At 50.4% G+C, this 20,167-nt stretch overlaps 1 protein-coding gene across 5 annotated transcripts in view; it reads left to right on the top strand.

Moving 5' to 3' along the window:
• Positions 1-16,734: 16,734 nt before the first annotated feature.
• Positions 16,735-20,167, top strand: part of CCDC174 (coiled-coil domain containing 174) — a 38,109-nt gene continuing 34,676 nt past the window's right edge. For all 5 annotated transcript variants that reach the window (XM_073574988.1, XM_073574985.1, XM_073574987.1 and 2 more), the window contains exons 1-3: positions 16,735-16,893; positions 17,845-17,949; positions 18,093-18,193. In XM_073574988.1, coding sequence (XP_073431089.1) covers positions 16,852-16,893; positions 17,845-17,949; positions 18,093-18,193 — 248 coding nt within the window. In that variant the 5' untranslated portion in view covers positions 16,735-16,851. The remainder of the gene's footprint in view (positions 16,894-17,844; positions 17,950-18,092; positions 18,194-20,167) is intronic.

The following is a 20,167-nucleotide window of genomic DNA, read 5'->3' as shown; positions in this document are numbered from 1 at the left end:
CCTCTTCCACTCATTCCGGAGCTGTTTGACCGTCTCAGTCGGGCTCGGGTCTTTTCCAAGCTGGACCTCAGAGGAGCCTACAATCTGGTCCGTATCCGTGCAGGTGACGAGTGGAAGACCGCTTTCAACACTCGAGATGGCCATTATGAGTACCTGGTCATGCCCTTCGGGCTTTGCAATGCTCCTGCAGTCTTTCAAGTGTTCGTCAATGAGATCTTCTGGGATCTCTTGTACTCCTGTGTGGTCGTGTACTTAGACGACATCCTCAAAAAAAGAAAAGAGAAGCCAGCGTTGCCAAGGTCAGAACGCATAACATAAAGTGCATTTGCACATAACATCTAACTGTATTCAAAATGAGATATTTAGCAAAAAAATTGATCAATTCAATTGAGCCACCCCGCCGTGCCAAGGCAATCTCATGTGGGGGGTTCTACTCTACGTTTTTAATAAACACTGCCATTACGGCCTCCTAGATACATTAAAAGCAAGACCAGGTTGGCCTTCATCTGCACCTGCTCCATCTGGCTGCACGGGAGTGATGCAGATATCATAGAATCATAGAATCGTAGAGTTGGAAGGGACCTCCTGGGCCATCTGGTCCAACCCCCTGCTCAAAGCAGGATTCGCTAAATCATCCCAGTCAGATGTCTGTCCAGCCTCTGTTTGAAGACTTCCATTGAAGGAGAACTCTTCTCGTGGCAGCCTGTTCCACTCATTGATCACTAACTGTCAAAAAGTTTTTTCTAATATCTAATCTGTGTCTCCTCCCATTCAGTTTCATCCCATTGCTTCTAGTCTTTCCTTGTGCAAATGAGAATAAAGTTGATCCTTCTACAATGTGACAGCCCTTTAGATATTTGTAGACAGCTATTAAGTCTCCTCTCAGTCTTCTCTTTTGCAAACTAAACATTCCCAAATCCTGCAACCTTTCCTCATAAGACAGGGTTTGCAGACCGGTCACCATTCTGGTCGCTCTTTTCTGAACTTGCTCCAGTTTGTTGATGTCTTTTTTAAAATGTGGTGCCCAAAACTGGACACAATATATGCTTCAGGTATGGATTGCATTTGATATGGTCTTGCTTTTAAAACATTTAGGAGGCCGCAATGGCACAGTGAATAAATAAAAATGTAGAGTAGGACCCCCCATATGAGATTGCCTTGGCGTGGCGGGGTGGCTCAATATATTGATCAATATTTTGCTAAATGTCTCATTTTGAATGCAGTAAGATATGTGCATATGCACCTCACGTTATGCGTTCTGACCACTGGCAGTGCTGGCTCTTCTCTCTTTTTATTAGACGACATCCTCGTCTTCTCGCCGGACCTCTCGTCCCACAGAAAGAGTGTCCGCCTGGTGCTTCAGCGTCTTCGGGAGAACCGCCTGTATGCGAAGATCGAGAAATGTCTCTTCAAACAGACCTCTCTGCCGTTTCTGGGATACATTATCTCCGACGCTGGTCTAAGGATGGATCCCGAGAAGTTGTCTGCCATCCTCAAATGGCCTCGCCCCGTCGGATTAAAGGCGATACAACGATTCCTTGGGTTCGCCAACTATTACCGGCAATTTGTCTCCCACTTCTCCGCCATCACAAGACCCATTTCTGCGCTCATCGGTAAAGGGTCTACTTCCAAGGATTGGTCTCCTGAGGCAGAGGAGGCCTTTCTGACCCTAAAACGGGCTTTCTCCACAGCTCCGGTCCTGCATCGCCCTGAGAGCGATCGACCTTTTGTACTCGAGGTGGACGCTTCGTCGACAGGTGCCGAGGCGGTACTGTCCAAGAGAACCGCCTCCGGTCGTCTGCACCCTTGTGGCTTCTTCTCGAAGGCCTTTTCTCCATCCGAGTGTAACTAATCAATCGGCGACCGGGAACTTTTGGCCATCAAGTTGGCCTTGGAGGAGTGGCGCCACCTCCTGGAAGGAGCTGTCCATCCTTTTGTCATCTTCTCGGACCACAAGAATCTGGCCTATCTCCAGCCTGCCCAGAGACTTAACCTTCGCCAGGCCAGATGGTCCTTATTTTTCGCCCCGATTTGATTTCGAGCTCCAATTCCATCCTGGCAACAAGAATTCCAAAGCCGACGCCCTGTCCAGGGTCTTCCAGCCACACGAATCCACGGAGGAACCTTCGCATATCATTGATCCCACTAGGATCATCACCGTAGCTCCGGTGAACTGGCTTACTCCCCCACCTGGCAAGACGCTTGTGCCAGAGAATCTCAAGCGAAAGGTTCTTCTATGGGGGCACTCCTCAAAACTGGCTGGCAATGCCGGAACTAAGAAGACTCTTGACCTTATCACGCGTCACTACTGGTGGCCCACGCTTCGCCAAGATGTACTTGACTTTGTGGCTTCTTGTCCATCCTGTGCAAAAAACAAAGTGCCACGGAGACCTCCATCTGGCTTGTTGCTTCCGTTGCCCATCCCTACGGTTCCTTGGGAGAACATCGCCACAGATTTCATCACCGACCTACCCTGCTCTGCGGGCTGCACAGTCATCCTGGTGGTGGTGGATCTTTTTTCCAAGATGGCTCACTTCGTCCCTCTGCCCGGTCTTCCCTCAGCGCCAGAGCTGGCCAAAATCTTCATTTGTCAAATCTTCAGACTTCACGGACTACCTCAACGCATTGTGTCTGACCGAGGGGTTCAGTTTACCTCCAAGTTCTGGCATTTGCTTTGTACGCTCATGAACGTTTCCCTCGACTTCTCCTCGGCCTACCATCCACAGTCCAACGGACAGGTAGAGCGTACCAACCAGACGCTTACGGGGTACTTACGTCACTTCTCCAACGCCCACCAGAACGATTGGGTCAACTTACTCCCCTGGGCAGAGTTCACTTATAACAACCATGCTCGTGAGTCTTCGGCCAAGTCTCCGTTTTTCATTGTTTTTGGCAGACATCCTAGTGTTCCTCTTCCGATAACTCCTGCCTCCGAGGTACCCGCGGCCAACGCCTTGTCCTCTGAATTTTCTAAGATTTGAGTTGAGACCAACACATCACTAAAGAGATCCGCTGATCAGATGAAGAACTATGCGGACAAAAAGAGGTTGGATACTCCTCTGTATCGTGTTGGGGACAAGGTCTGGCTCTCCTCCAAATTCGTCCGATTAAAACTGCCCTCCTACAAATTGGGTCCACGCTACATCGGTCCGTTTGAAATTCTGGGACGTATTAACAAAGTCGCCTACAAATTGAGTTTGCCTGCTTCGCTCCGGATCCCAAACACCTTTCATGTCTTTCTCTTGAAGCCTGTGGTGCTGAATCGCTTCCATTCCTCGCTTGATCCTGGTCCTCAGCCGGTGGGTGCCGATGATGTTTTTGAAGTGCAGGACATTCTCGCTGTGAAGAGGGTTAGAGGTAGGACTTTCTTTCTTGTTGATTGGAAGGGCTTTGGTCCTGAGGAGAGATCCTGGGAGCCTCGGGAGAATATCAATGCTCCCCGTATCCTCAAGAGGTTTCTTGCTAACCTCCGGGGGGGAGGGGCGGCTTGGGGGGGTACTGCTACACCGCTCCGCAATACTCACCCGACCTCCACTCCCACGCTGCAGTCTGCCTCCGCTCCCACGCAGCAGCCTCTCTCCACCCGACGGCCGCGGCGGTCACCTGAGACGGGCTTGCGACCGATGCCTTCCCTGCATGCTATGCGCATGCGCCATAGGCCGCACCTCCTTCCTGCTTCTTATGCTCCGGCTGTGCCCTGACCCGGAAGCACCTTTGGACCAATGGCTGATCAGACGGAGCCATATCAGGCCGCTTCCCCCTGAGGGAGGAGCCTGATCGTTGTGTTTCCTAGCACTCTGGCCTCGCTTCATCGTGTGCTCTCTGCTCCTGCAGTTCCGTTCTCGGCTGCTCCCCGCAGCAGCCTCTCAGTTCTGCTACCTGTGTTCCTTGTCCTCGTCCGCACTCCAGTCCTGACTCCAGTGTTCCTGCCGTCCTACTCCAGTCCTGTCTCCAGTGTTCCTGCCGTCCTACTCCATTCCTGTCTCCAGTGTTCCTGCCGTCCTACTCCATTCCTGTCTCCAGTGTTCCTGCCGTCCTACTCCAGTCCTGTCTCCAGTGTTCCTGTCGTCCTACTCCAGTCCTGCCTCCAGTGATCCTGCCGTCCTGCTCCAGTCCAGCTTCCAGTCCAGCTTCCAGTGTTCCTGCTGTCCTACTCCAGTCCTGCCTTCAGTGTCCTTGCCGTCCTACTCCAGTCCAGTCTCCAGTGTTCCTACTCCTGTCATTCCTCCTCGTTCCAGTCTTCTGTCTCTCTTCATTCCAGCCTCCTGGTTCCAGTCTTGTTCTGTTATTCTTTACTCCAGTCTCAGTCTTACTCTGGTCCATCCTGAGCCGCCCCTCTCGGTACCGGCTACCGTGGTACTCGAACCCCTGGGCCTGCTCCTAACGGTCCGGTCCCTGTATAGGGGTCGGTTCCATCTGGCAACTCGCTCAGGGCCCCTCGGTGCCACGGTCTAGAGGGTCCACTCCCGGAGGTTCCTTCTCCAGACCACCCACGCTAACATTTGCCTTTTCTTGGTTACATCGTCTCGAGCTCGGGGTTAGAGATATGGACTCTGAGAAAGTCTCAGCAGTTCTCAATTGGCCACGTCCCCTCGGAGTAAAGGCAATTCAGCGTTTTTTTGGTTTTGGCACTTATTATAGACAATTTATCCCCCACTTCTCGTCTTTGACTAAGCCTATTTCTGCTCTTGTCCGCAAAGGAGCCAATCCCAACCTTTGGCCACCTGATGCAGAGGTCGCTTTTGAAGCCTTGAAACAAGAATTTGCAAAATCTCCTGTACTCCATCGCCCGGATACCAATAGGCCATTCATTCTCGAGGTTGACACATCCTCAGTGGGAGCAGGAGCAGTTCTTCTGTAAAAAAACCCCTCTGACCGTTCTCTCACCTGTGGATTCTTTTCTAAAACCTTCTCCGCTCCTGAACGAAACTATGACATTGGAGATAGAGAACTGTTGGCCATAAAAATGGCTCTCGAGGAATGGCGTCATCTTCTCGAGGGGGCCATCCATCCGTTCGTCATTTTTATGGATCACAAGAATTTGGCCAACATTCAGTCCGCTCAAAGGCTTAACCCACGGCAGGCCAGATGGTCACTTTTTTTCGAACGTTTTGACTTTGAACTCCACTTCTGACCCGGGGATAAGAGCATCAAGGCTGATGCCCTATCACGGTCATTTTTGTCAGTGGATAAGGAAGAGCGAGCGGCACATCTCATCAACCCGGCCAAAATCCCCACTGAACCTGGTTTCTCCACCTTCGGGTAAAACCCTTGTTCGAAGTGGAGACAGACTGAAGGTCCTACGTTGGAGCCATTCGTCTAAGTTTTCTGGACATGCAGGAGTTAAAAAGACTCTCTCTCTCGTCTCCCGCCATTATTGGTGGCCTTCGCTTCGCAAAGACTTCCTGGATTTCATCGCCTCCTGTCCTTCTTGTGCCCGGAATAAAGTCCCTCGACACCCTCCTTCGGGACTCCTACATCCGCTACCGGTGCCTGCAAATCCATGGACCCATGTTGCTATGGACTTCGTAACCGATTTGCCTCCTTCTTCAAGATGTACGGTTATATTGGTGGTCGTGGATCAGTTTTCCAAAATGGCCCACTTCATTCCACTGCCTAGGCTGCCTACTGCTCCCGAGTTGGCGAGAATCTTCCTACTCCACGTCTTCCGCCTCCATGGTTTTCCTCAGCATATTGTCTCGGATCAAGGGGTCCAATTTACCTCCCATTTTTGGCGAGCTCTCTGCGGATTGTTGAAGATAACTTTGGATTTTTCCTCAGCCTATCACCCCCAGTATAATGGTCAAGTAGAGCGAGTCAACCAAGCTCTAACATCCTAACTTCGGCATTTCTCCAATGCTCACCAAGATGACTGGGTCTCTCTTCTTCTTTGGGCAGAGTTCGCCTATAACAACCATCCAAGCGAAGCTTCCTCTAAGTCTCCTTTTTTTGTGGTTTTTGGTCAACACCCCGGCATCCCCCTTCCTGTTTCTCCTACCTCGGGTGTACCGGCAGCGGACTCCTTGTCTGCGGACTTCTCTCAGATTTGGAGGGAGACCAAAGAGGCCCTCGAAAGAGCTAGCCTCAGGATGAAGAGGTATGCCGACAAAAAACGGTTAGACGCTCCCCGTATTGCCCAGGAGGTAGGGTTTGGCTATCCACACGGTATGTCAGGTTAAAGATTCCCTCCTATAAGTTAGGTCCATGCTACATTGGTCCCTTTGAGATCTTAAGTCGTATCAACGACGTGGCCTACAAGTTGAAATTGCCCACCTCACTGAAAATCCCCAATACCTTTCATGTATCTCTTCTCAAACCTCTGTATGTAACCACTTTCACTCAGCGTCTTCTCAGACTTCCCAACCTTGTAGTTCAGAAAACGTTTTTGAGGTATGTGACATATTAGCTATGAAGACAGTTAGAGGAAGAACTTTGTTTTTGGTTGACTGGAAAGGTTTCGGCCCTGAGGAGAGATCATGGGAACCCCTGTGAGAATATTAATGGTCCCCCTATTATGAGACGATTTCTCACCAGCATTAGGAGGGGGGGAGTAAAGGGGGGGTACTGTCACGGTCCCTCCTGCTGCCCGTTCCGTTGTGCGCATCTCCCGGCGAGCTCCTCCTGCCCGGCGCGCGCCCCCGCGCTCAGCTTCCGGGTGTCTCGGTGTCGGGCGCCTGCGCACTGTGTGGATCCTGGCGCTCAGGCCCCTGGGATCGATGACGCGGTGGCGCTGCCCCAACATGGCGGCACCCACCGACTACTTAGGATCGGCGTCAGGCCAGGTAAGACGCCTGACTATCGATCGGTGTTGATGTCTCCATGTTAGCGCTCGTGGTGTCCCAGGCCTTGCCTCATTTCTTTGCCTCTTGTTACGCTACCCCTGGTAGCTCTCTCCCTGCACCTTCTGCCTTCCCTTGCCCGCCTTACGCTCCAGTGTCTTCCCTGTCCTGCCTCCCCCTCTACCTGCCTGGTGTTCATACTTCCTTTGTTCTCCTGTCGTCTGCATTGTCTCCCATTCAGTGTTTTACCTGTGCCTTACTCTCTATTGCAGCCTCCAGCCTTACCATCCTCCGTGCCCTGTACGCTGCCCATTCTCCGTGGTCCCCAGGTCTTTCTGTGCCTATCAGCTGGAATTCTTCTGTGTCTCCTTTTCAGCCTTAGCCCAGTTGCCCCTTTGGTTCCGGCTGTCGCGGTTCTGCCCTCCGTGGGCCTGCTCCTAACACTCCCTGTATAGGGGGTGGCCTCACCTGGGCGGCTCGCCCTCGGTGGCTCTGGAGCCGTGACCCAGAGGGTCCACTTCTGGGTTTTTCCTACATCTCCACTCTGTAACAGCAACCGTAACAACGTGTGTATGCACTTTGCTTTTCTTACTGAGAGGACCCCTTTAAGAGAGGACTTTCTAACAGTGCAATAAATAGGTTCAATGTGATATAAGGTAGTGGGTTTGGGGAGATTTGTGTCTAATCCTATTGGAATTGACATGACTGATAACAGGGAGAAATAGATTGCATCGATGTAATACAATCTAAAAAAGAACAAATAATTACTTTTTTTTTCCGCATCTCTGCCACAGTCTCCCGCCCTTAACTATCCCGGTGAGAGCAGAAGTCGGTGACATGAGATGAGCAGAAATGATTCTGCTGCCAAGGAATGATTGAGACTCGCGGGAGAGATGAAAATCCAGTATAGAAAACACATGACGGACAGAAGATAACGAAACGGAGCAGAGTGTCCCCGGCACAGAGCGGCTGAGAAATCAATAGCTATATACTGGGGATTTACAGTACGGCTGGATACGGGCTGGACATGGTACATAAAGGGCACAGAGGAGATGTAGCGCAGATCTGTCACCCCGAAAATATCAGCACAATATGCTCTTGACATACAGATTAGTCACGGGAATGTTAATGCTGCAAAATTCTGGAATGGATCATAGCGAACACTTAGCAAAAGTGCAATGGCGCAAATACTGAGAGTTGTGTAGTTGTACTAAAAAATCAAATTTATCAATAGTGACAAAATGTTTAATCTTGTGCAAATGACACCAAATTTGTAAAAATGGTGCTAACTGCTAGTGGCTCTTCCCTTTTCTTATCTTGCAAAAGTGTAGTTAAAGTAAACCTGTTAGCTATAGAACAGACAGACAGGAGGGTTCTCGGGGGGGGGGGGCTCTCCTCGCCCACTGCCCTGGACAGGTCTCTGCCTACAGCGCGGTCTCAGTCCCCAGCGGTTTTTAAAGCAAGTTTTTCTTTGAAATTCAGAAACATTTCTTTTCAAATAATATTTTATTAATTTTTAATTCATAAGGGAAAGAAGGGGTAACAAGTGGTAAGGGAAAGGAAATGAAATAAAAAATAGAGAACTCCACATTGATACAGAAATAGATACAATATACAGTCCAGACTTAATGCATAAAATAATACTGTTTCCAGAGTGAGAACAAGTTTACATAAAGATAGAATTCCAGACAGCCCATTTGAGATGGTATTTAGACAAGCCATTGTTATTGAGAGCAATTCTTTCCTCCATCTGGCTATGCAATCGTAAATTGTCAACAACGGTGGAAAAAGGTGGTGCATCAGGTTTCCTTCCACCAAAGAGCTATTATGTTTTTAACCGTAATAAGCAAGTGTAACAACACATACTTTATTGAAGCATCCACCTGTTCCATGTCCATTGATGACAGTACCATCTGGGGCGTAACAATAATGTTAACTGATGATAGCTTTGCCACATGAGCTTTAACCTCTAACCATAACAATTTTAGCTTAGGACAAGTCCAAAAAATATGATAAAGGTTCCCTGGTAAATGGCAATCCCTCCAACATAAAGAAGCATCCTGACTTATATGGGCTAATCTCGCTGGGGTATAGTACCATCTGACTAATACCTTGTAATAAGTTTCCATCAAGGCCATGGATGTAGTAGATCTATATGAGTGATCTATAGCATATTCCCATTGCTCTAGACTAAAAGTCATTCTTAAGTCCCACCGTTCCATATAGGTATGTTTGGAGAAAGTAATGTCTCCATTGAGTCAACAGTAAATGTTTCTAAGAGACCATTTAGTCCTAGAGTTAATGTTACCAAGCAAAGAGACGACGACATCTAGATTCAAAGACTTTTTGCGTAATAATTTATGGAGAATATCTTTTAAAATCTGATAAGACATAAACTCGTCAGAGGGTATATGAAACTTTACCTTTATCTCGGAAAATGAAATGACCTGAGAACCATCCCATATATCCCCTATTTTTGTTACTTTCTGATCAGCCCAGACACTGGGCAGAGAGAATTGGCATATATCAGCTAGCAATTTAAAAGGAAAATTTTTGAAGGAGGAAGTTCTATCTTCTTTTCTTTTTAATTTAGAGAATTTCAACCATATTCCTAAGATAGCATCCAGAATCGGATTCAGAAACATTTCTAAGTCAAACATAGCAGGCTGAGATAATACAGCCAGAGCCTGATAATTGGGTGACAGATTGGGCAACAAGTATCAGTTCACTTTAAAGGGGCTTTCTCAATTTTATTTTTTTAATTTTCACTCATATGTATCCTTGGAGTTTAGTGTTGTTCTTCTTAGGAATCAAACTCACATCCTCTAGCTGAGAGCCATGATATGAATTTCTTTAAAGAAGTTGTCTCAACACTTGTGCGTCAGGAGCTGACCGCTGACCAGCTTCCCGGCTTGACTGAGCTGCTGTCCTTAACTGAGACATCTCACTCTCGTTGTGGAGAGCGACATGCCAGTGTAAGGAGACTTATAGGCCATACAATGCTATTCTTTGAAATATGCAAATTGAATCTTCGGAAAGGAAGAGGACTTGAACTCTAGTGCCTCCTTTTGGATGTAGCAATCCTAAAAGTCAATAACAACCCTTTAACAAGCCTTACCCCAAGTCTTAGGATGCATGCCAAACCAGAATCTCTATTTGCAGACATGTGTTTTGGGGTGACGCCCCTCCTGAGTGCAAAGCAAGGGATCTGATTTTGCTGTATGATAGGCCTCTGACTAGTGACCTGAACTATGAATTCTCCAACACCGCAAGAGGCAGGAGTGTAAGGGGGTACTCGAGCTGGCCAGATCCAGAATACTCACCTTGGAAACTGACCACCTCTGATAAACTGCAGAGGTGGCTGGTAACCTAGCCAATGAGAAGTAAACTATGGAATTGAAAATCCCCCCCATTCTTGAGAGATTTTTAATAGCAAATAAATTCAAAAGTTGGATGTTTTCACAAGCACTGTAATTTTAAAAATTTATAATGTTGAGAAAACCATGAAGTGCCATTCAGCTACCCTAATCACACCATCCTCAGTAGGAGCCTCCTGTAGTTTATAGCTGGGTAGCATTGGAGCTAGCCCTCATCCCAGATGTTGAAAGGGTAGTAACCCAAATAAAACATGATAACCTATCCCAAGTATAGGTGATAGCATGCAGATTGGTGCTGGTTTCGCTGCCATGACCCCCCTCCGATCTCAAGAACAAAGCTGTAAAATGTCCCATCGTAAAAGGAGCAATGGGTCCACCAGAGAGACACCATTCCATTACTGTTTCATGGGGATCAAGGTAAAGCAGAGCCCTGTACTCAGCTATTAGGTAGTCCCATAGCGAATAAGTAGAGTGTGGTGTATATGTGCAGGTATCACTCCAACGGAGCATTTCAAATACCTTTCCTCATGATCAGTAGGGTCCCAGAGGTCAACCCTCCTCTTCCTCGATCTGCAGGTTATTCAGAGAATGGGTGGTGATATTTAATGGTGGGAATAATCATTCAATTCCTTATATGCCATTGTCAATAGCAACCACCGTAAATTAAAAGGGAACGTAAGGGTTATAAAAAAAAACAATAAAAAGTGACTTTTGTTTCTTACTAAAGGGATATCTACCGTTGAATACATTTTTATTGCATGTATTGTTGACTGAAAATCATTTTTTGATTGTGTTTCATTAAAAATGTTGCACCTTTTGCCCTCTGCAGCCTTAGTGTATTGCCGAATGCAGAATAGGTTACTGAAGACTCATCATGGGGGTGTTTGTAAGGGCTATTTCAGACATCTAAGCACGGACCGCAATGCACGGACTAGCTGTGGCTCTCCTGACCTAAGTGAGACAGCCTCAGAAAAGTATATGAACCTCTTACGTTCTGGTTGGGAGACACACGGCCAGCCTGACTGATATTCACGGACATCTGCATGAGCCCTAACTCTTTTGTCTTTTTCTGACTTCCTATTTGCTGATTTTTAAAACATTTTTAATCAAACTATATTGCAAGAATGATTTTAATAATTTTTTTCCATAGGTTGAAAATGTATTGCTAAATTTAAAAAATACATTAATGTTATTGACGCATCACAAATTTTTTCCATGTTTATTAATTTTCTGACTGAATTGGGACAATTAAATCCCAGTGACCAGACTCAACCAGGAACGCACACTTCCCACTCCAGAACGCTTGCGCTCCACTCCAGCATGCTCACAACCCACTCCAGAACGTTCACGCTCCACTCCAGAACCCCCACGACCTACTCCAGAATGCCGGCAGAACAATCCAGAACGCGCTGGGCCCACTCCAGAACGCCCGTGCTCCACTCCAGAACACCCGCAGCCCACTACAAAACACCCGCAGCCCACTACAAAACACCCGCAGCCCACTACAGAACACCCGCAGCCCACTACAGAACACCCGCAGCCCACTACAGAACACACGCAGCCCACTACAGAACACAGGCAGCCCACTACAGAACACCCGCGGCCCACTACAGAACACCCACAGCCTACTACAGAACACCCACTACAGAACCCCTGCGGCCCACTACAGAACACCCACGGCATACAACAGAACCCTTGCGGCCCACTACAGAACACCCACGGCATACAACAGGACACCCGCAGCCCACTACAGAACACCCACGGCATACAACAGAACCCCTGCGGCCCACTACAGAACACCCACGGCATACAACAGGACACCTGCAGCCCACTACAGAACACCCGCAGCCCACTACAGAACACCCGCAGCCCACTACAGAACCCCTGCGGCCCACTACAGAACACCCACGGCATACAACAGAACCCCTGCGGCCCACTACAGAACACCCACGGCATACAACAGGACACCTGCAGCCCACTACAGAACACCCGCAGCCCACTACAGAACACCCACAACCCACTACAGAACACCTGCAGCCCACTACAGAACACCTGCAGCCCACTACAGAACACCCGCAGCCCACTACAGACAGCCTGTGGCTCACTCAAGAATGACCACGGTCCCTTCCAGAACCCCCGTGCTCCACTGCAGAACCCCCGCGGCCCACTACAGAACACCCACGGCATACAACAGGACACCCGCAGCCCACTACAGAACACCCGCAGCCCACTACAGAACACCCGCAGCCCACTACAGAACACCCGCGACCCACTGCAGAACACCCTCAGCCCACTACAGAACACAGGCAGCCCACTACAGAACACCCGCGGCCCACTACAGAACACCCGCGGCCCACTACAGAACACCCGCGGCCCACTACAGAACACCCGCGGCCCACTACAGAACACCCGCGGCCCACTACAGAACACCCGCGGCCCACTACAGAACACCCACGGCCCACTACAGAACACCCGCGGCCCACTACAGAACACCCGCGGCCCACTACAGAACACCCACGGCCCACTACAAAACACCCGCGGCCCACTACAGAACACCCGCGGCCCACTGCAGAACACCCGCGGCCCACTGCAGAACACCCGCGGCCCACTACAGAACACCCACGGCCCACTACAGAACACCCACGGCATACAACAGGACACCTACAGCCCACTACAGAACACCCGCGGCCCACTACAGAACACCCGCGGCCCACTACAGAACACCCGCGGCCCACTACAGAACACCCGCGGCCCACTACAGAACACCCACGACCCACTACAGAACACCCACGGCCCACTACAAAACACCCGCGGCCCACTACAGAACACCCGCGGCCCACTGCAGAACACTCGCGGCCCACTACAGAACACCCGCGGCCCACTACAGAACACCCACGGCCCACTACAGAACACCCGCAGCCCACTACAGAACACCCACGGCATACAACAGGACACCTACAGCCCACTACAGAACACCCGCAGCCCACTACAGAACACCCGCGGCCCACTACAGAACACCCGCAGCCCACTACAGAACACCCGCGGCCCACTACAGAACACCCGCGGCCCACTACAGAACACCCGCGGCCCACTACAGAACACCCACGGCCCACTACAGAACACCCACGGCCCACTACAGAACACCCACGGCCCACTACAAAACACCCGCGGCCCACTACAGAACACCCGCGGCCCACTGCAGAACACCCGCGGCCCACTACAGAACACCCACGGCCCACTACAGAACACCCACGGCCCACTACAGAACACCCACGGCCCACTACAGAACACCCACGGCATACAACAGGACACCTACAGCCCACTACAGAACACCCGCGGCCCACTACAGAACACCCGCGGCCCACTACAGAACACCCGCGGCCCACTACAGAACACCCACGGCCCACTACAGAACACCCGCGGCCCACTACAGAACACCCGCGGCCCACTACAGAACACCCACGGCCCACTACAAAACACCCGCGGCCCACTACAGAACACCCGCGGCCCACTGCAGAACACCCGCGGCCCACTGCAGAACACCCGCGGCCCACTACAGAACACCCACGGCCCACTACAGAACACCCACGGCATACAACAGGACACCTACAGCCCACTACAGAACACCCGCGGCCCACTACAGAACACCCGCGGCCCACTACAGAACACCCACGGCCCACTACAGAACACCCACGGCCCACTACAAAACACCCGCGGCCCACTACAGAACACCCGCGGCCCACTGCAGAACACCCGCGGCCCACTGCAGAACACCCGCGGCCCAATACAGAACACCCACGGCCCACTACAGAACACCCACGGCCCACTACAGAACACCCGCAGCCCACTACAGAACACCCACGGCATACAACAGGACACCTACAGCCCACTACAGAACACCCGCAGCCCACTACAGAACACCCGCGGCCCACTACAGAACACCCGCAGCCCACTACAGAACACCCGCGGCCCACTACAGAACACCCGCGGCCCACTACAGAACACCCACGGCCCACTACAGAACACCCACGGCCCACTACAGAACACCCGCGGCCCACTACAGAACACCCACGGCCCACTACAAAACACCCGCGGCCCACTACAGAACACCCGCGGCCCACTGCAGAACACCCGCGTCCCACTACAGAACACCCACGGCCCACTACAGAACACCCACGGCCCACTACAGAACACCCGCAGCCCACTACAGAACACCCACGGCATACAACAGGACACCTACAGCCCACTACAGAACACCCGCAGCCCACTACAGAACACCCGCGGCCCACTACAGAACACCCGCAGCCCACTACAGAACACCCGCGGCCCACTACAGAACACCCGCGGCCCACTACAGAACACCCGCAGCCCACTACAGAACACCCACGGCATACAACAGGACACCCACAGCCCACTACAGAACACCCGCAGCCCACTACAGAACACCCGCGGCCCACTACAGAACACCCGCAGCCCACTACAGAACACCCGCGGCCCACTACAGAACACCCGCGGCCCACTACAGAACACCCACGGCCCACTACAGAACACCCACGGCCCACTACAGAACACCCACGGCCCACTACAAAACACCCGCGGCCCACTACAGAACACCCGCGGCCCACTGCAGAACACCCGCGGCCCACTACAGAACACCCACGGCCCACTACAGAACACCCACGGCCCACTACAGAACACCCGCAGCCCACTACAGAACACCCACGGCATACAACAGGACACCTACAGCCCACTACAGAACACCCGCAGCCCACTACAGAACACCCGCGGCCCACTACAGAACACCCGCAGCCCACTACAGAACACCCGCGGCCCACTACAGAACACCCGCAGCCCACTACAGAACACCCGCAGCCCACTACAGAACACCCACGGCATACAACAGGACACCTACAGCCCACTACAGAACACCCGCAGCCCACTAAAGAACACCCACGGCCCACTACAGAACACCCGCAGCCCACTACAGAACACCCGCGGCCCACTACAGAACACCCGCGGCCCACTACAGAACACCCGCGGCCCACTACAGAACACCCGCGGCCCACTACAGAACACCCGCGGCCCACTACAGAACACCCGCGGCCCACTACAGAACACCCGCGGCCCACTACAGAACACCCGCGGCCCACTACAGAACACCCGCAGCCCACTACAGAACACCCACGGCATACAACAGGACACCTACAGCCCACTACAGAACACCCGCAGCCCACTAAAGAACACCCACGGCCCACTACAGAACACCCGCGGCCCACTACAGAACACCCGCGGCCCACTACAGAACACCCGCGGCCCACTACAGAACACCCGCGGCCCACTACAGAACACCCGCGGCCCACTACAGAACACCCGCGGCCCACTACAGAACACCCGCGGCCCACTACAGAACACCCGCGGCCCACTACAGAACACCCGCGGCCCACTACAGAACACCCGCGGCCCACTACAGAACACCCGCGGCCCACTACAGAACACCCGCGGCCCACTACAGAACACCCGCGGCCCACTACAGAACACCCGCGGCCCACTACAGAACACCCGCGGCCCACTACAGAACACCCGCGGCCCACTACAGAACACCCGCAGCCCACTACAGAACACCCGCAGCCCACTACAGAACACCTATGCTCCACTCCAGAGAGCCTGTGGCTCACTACAGAACACCCGCAGCCCACTACAGAACACCCGCAGCCCACTACAGAACACCTATGCTCCACTCCAGAGAGCCTGTGGCTCACTCAAGAACGACCACGGTCCCTTCCAGAACCCCCATGCTCCACTCCAGAACCCCCGCGGCCCACTACAGAACGCCCACTTTGGGGCACGGCTCACCCTTTCAGGCCGGGATGTTCCGTATTTCCCAGTATTGTGTCTGCAGATTCTGGAGAGGTGGCGGCCATAGTTACTTATCCTACATGGTGAAAGTCAAAAATAACAATCCAGGAATGCCGTCATCTCGCCTCCTGTAAAACGGAATAAAAAGTCATCAGAAAGTGACCTGTTTTCCAATGGTACCAAAAAAATGATCTATACGTCTACGGGAAGCGCCATCTTTACTCCGTCACCTTTAACATGCTTGACAGTCACGTGACGGTGGACTTCACCTAATAATTAGTCTTAAACCAGGACACCATTACTATTTACCAGACATGTTCCTGTCACATGTTGAACTACAAGTCCCAGCTCCTCCTGTCAGGTCAGGGAATGGTATTATTACAGTAATTTCCTCTCAAAAACAGTGTGGAGCGATCGCCCATAACAACCAATCAGAATCCAGCTCTCATGTCTAGGAAAAAAATGAAATCTGCCTCCTGATTGGCTGCAGTTGTTCTACATTCCGCTCATCTTCCTTTTCATAATTCACCTCCTCTTATCTTCTCCTTCATTAATTACAATATAATCATGATCACAGTCTGAAAAAGAGTCAAGATGCGGACTCGCCTTTTATGACCTTCACAACATGGCGCACTTATCGCTCGTCTTATCAAGATGACCTTCACAACATGGCGCTGGACATTCATATGCGTCAATTATTTAACATGCGGCGTGACGTCACGTTCCATTCACAATATGGCGCCCAGATCTCGCGTTGATGGAATTGTCGCTTTACGGCTGCATGATAGTAACGTAGATGTCGCGCGGGTGAGGAAGCTGTGATCGCTTCTGTTTTGGTTATGGATAAAAAGAAGAAGCTGCTGGATGTCACCGCGTCCTCGGTGAGTGCAGGGCTTCTCCTGTCTGCAATCATGGCCTGGCTGTGGTGAGGCTGTCGTAAATACTGACTGGTTACTATAAGGTTTTTTTTTCTACTTAAATGCTTTTATTTTGGGCTTAAAATGATATATTGTCATTAAACATGTTGCACCATTACAGTTTTTCAGTCTGTTTGCTTCCCTGCATATTGCTAGCCACAGAATGAGGTAACTAAGACTCTGTCAGCGAGCTCCTTCCGACTGGGAGTTTGTAACTTTATCTGTTTTTCTTTCTACCCCTCGCAGCTGTTTTATGACCACAATAAAGTTCAAGCTCAGCATTGATGTGGTCTGTTGTCGTAAATCAGCTGGGAGGGGTAAAAAGATAAAAACTGAGCTAAAGTTACAAATCCCATCAGAAGCTCGCTGACAGGCCTCGGTTAACTCCTTCCACAACCAGCAACTTGCAAGGAAACAAAGATCCTGAAAAAGCCAAATTGTGACGCGCTTTTTTTTGTGAAACTCAATTGCAAAAACTTTAGCCGAAAACTCATGATTTTTACACGGGGAAAACTAGCAAAAGGCTTGTAACATCTGCCCGGGATCTCGTAGGAGCTTCGTCCATCCTGTAGCAGAGACGCCGCCACATACAGCAGCACAGGAAGGTCTGTATCATTTGCAGCGTGTGAGCATGCGCTTATGTGTCTCCCAGCTGAGGGCTTGTTACATTGTGTCAGTGCAGGTGACAGGCTCAAGGGGGATATTCTGGACACGTACAGACGCCTGGTGAGAGGCCGAAGAGACGACGTTCCCTCTTGTCTTTTGCTTCTCCTCCTGAATTGTTATTATTGCCGCTTATCAGACTTTGTAAAACTTTGCTTTCCAGATTGCAGGACCTTAGTCATCGGTCGTGTTTTGCTTTGCATTTTCCTCCGTTTACATTTTTGTGTGGGGTTTTTTGTTTTTTTTTTGCAGTTGGTCGACTTAAAAGCTGAACTTTTCCGCAAACAAGAGGAGTTTAAGCATGAGAGGGTCGCCAAACAGGCCGGCGTCGCCCCCAAGGCCAGAGCAATCCCCAGGGTGAGTCCACACTGAGCCCGCACAGCCGGACACGTGACAGATCACTGATCTCCGGCCGCGGCGCAGCGATGCTGGCGGCTCTCAGGATAAACTTCAGATGAAATCGGATGCTGATAAAATGTTTTGTCACTTTTTTTCCTTAGAAGCCCAACATCTGGAATAAGCAGAATGTTGGGGTCACTGCTCGAGCCGAGAGGGATGTGGAGGAGAAGACCGAGGAGGACGACTCGCTGGAAAAATCCAGGTCACACAATGTCCAATTATTTACTTTAACCTTTTTTAAGTAACGCTGATTGCTGGGATTTCAAACTTTCAGGAACCGAAGAAATCCCGAGAGCAGGAAACTACAGCCCCGTCAGGCATGGAACAGAGGTGCACACACTCGACCTGCCCTCCGTTTGACCGTGAGACTGCTGGAAACGTCAGAACTCTGCAGTCCCATAGAGAGTGTACACACCTCCACTCCATTCCTGATGGGGTTATTTATGGGATCGCTGGGGGTCCTGACGATCAAACCCCCAACAATCGGCAATTTAATATATCCTATAGATACAGGATAACATGACGCTTTCAGGGATAACATTTTCAAAGGGTTTTCTTCAGGACTACAATGTTGATGCCCTAAACTTAGGTTGCAGTTCAAGTTCCCCAGAGGTACTAAATATGTAAAGTTAAAAGTGAAGAAATTAAATAATAAACTAAATATACACCCCCCCCCTTTCACAGTTCAAAAATAAAGAAAAAAAAAAAAGCATGTTTGGTATCGCAGTGTTTGTTAAAGTACAACCTAAGATTTTTATTGCTGTACCTCACCCTAAATATACAATGAAAACCGATCAAAAATGTCTAATATACCCCAAGCTGGTATCCATGAAAACATCAGCTCATCACACACAACACAAGCCATCAATGGGAAAAGTTACAAGTCTCAGAAAATGGCGATGCAAGCCATATAAGTTTTTATAAAAAAATTTAAAAAAAAACACAACTTTTTGACAACTAAAAATGTTTGTGTATGGATGTGTGTGTATATATATAATATATATATATAGTAGCCTTTCATGTATACATAGTAGCCTTTCATCAGATCCAGGTTCTCTTGCCTTGTCCATGTATGGTTTGTTCCAGTAGCCCATTTATCATCAGATTGTCCTGTTTCCTCGACATCTGACACGGACCTTGTTATTCCGGGCGACGTCCGAGCCGGCATGACTCTTTGTTCGTGACACTCTCATGTTTATTGCTCTAGTGTTAGTAGTCTAACCCAAGGCGCACTACTGGTATACTATGGGTCCTCTACCAGAGGCCTGGGAGTTTGAGGGTTCTGCGCAGGATCTTAGTTGTTCCCAATATTGCACTTCTCTGGACAGAGAGCTCAGATGTTGCTCCTGGGATCTGTTATAGACATTCTTCCAGCTTAGGGGTCACTGCTCCAAGTGCTCCTCTCACCACTTGAATCACTGTGGCCTTCACCTTCCACATCTTCTCCAGTTCTCCTTTGAGGCCCTGGTGTTTCTCCAGCTTCTCATACTCCTTCTTTCTGATGTTGTCACTTGGCACTGACATCTATTATCACTGCTGTCTTCTGCTCCTTGTCTACTATCACAATGTCTCCTTGGTTAGTCAACACCTGCTTATCCGTCTGCATCTTGAAGTCCCTATGCAGCATCAATAGTAAAAGATAGAATGTTAAAAAAAAAATCGGGATATACTCTTACTTACCCTCGGACGGCCCCCCGGAGCCTTCCCGCCTCTCAGCCTTGCGACAATGACCTCTGATGACGTAACATCACGCGAGACCACTACGTCATCAAGGGTCATTGTCGGAAGGCATCCCTGGGAACGGAAGATGCTGGCAGCGTGGCTGAGAGGCGGGAGGGCTCCGGGGGGCCGTCAGAGGGTAAGTACGAGTATATCCCGATTTATTTGTTTGTTTTTTTTTTTTTGTTTGTTTGTTTTTAAATTCTATTTTTAACAGGAATATGGTACCCAGGGACTGGAGGACAGTCTCCTCTCCTCTAGACCCTGGGTACCATCCGCACATGAAGAACTCACTTTACGCATGGTGGGCATAGCCACATGCGTAAAGTGAGTGTTTCAATGCAATCCTATGGCGGCGGAATCGCCTGCGATTCCGCAGAAATAATGGACATGCTGCAGTTTTTACCGCGATGTGATTCCGCAGCAGTAAAATACGCAGCATTAGCACAGCAACTGC

This window comes from Dendrobates tinctorius, unplaced genomic scaffold (assembly GCF_039654945.1).
Source record: "Dendrobates tinctorius isolate UK_male_01 unplaced genomic scaffold, ASM3965494v1 ptg000041l, whole genome shotgun sequence".
NCBI classification, from domain to species: domain Eukaryota; kingdom Metazoa; phylum Chordata; class Amphibia; order Anura; family Dendrobatidae; genus Dendrobates; species Dendrobates tinctorius.
Note: the sequence above shows the minus strand (reverse complement) of the source record. Positions and strands in the feature narration are given on the sequence as shown.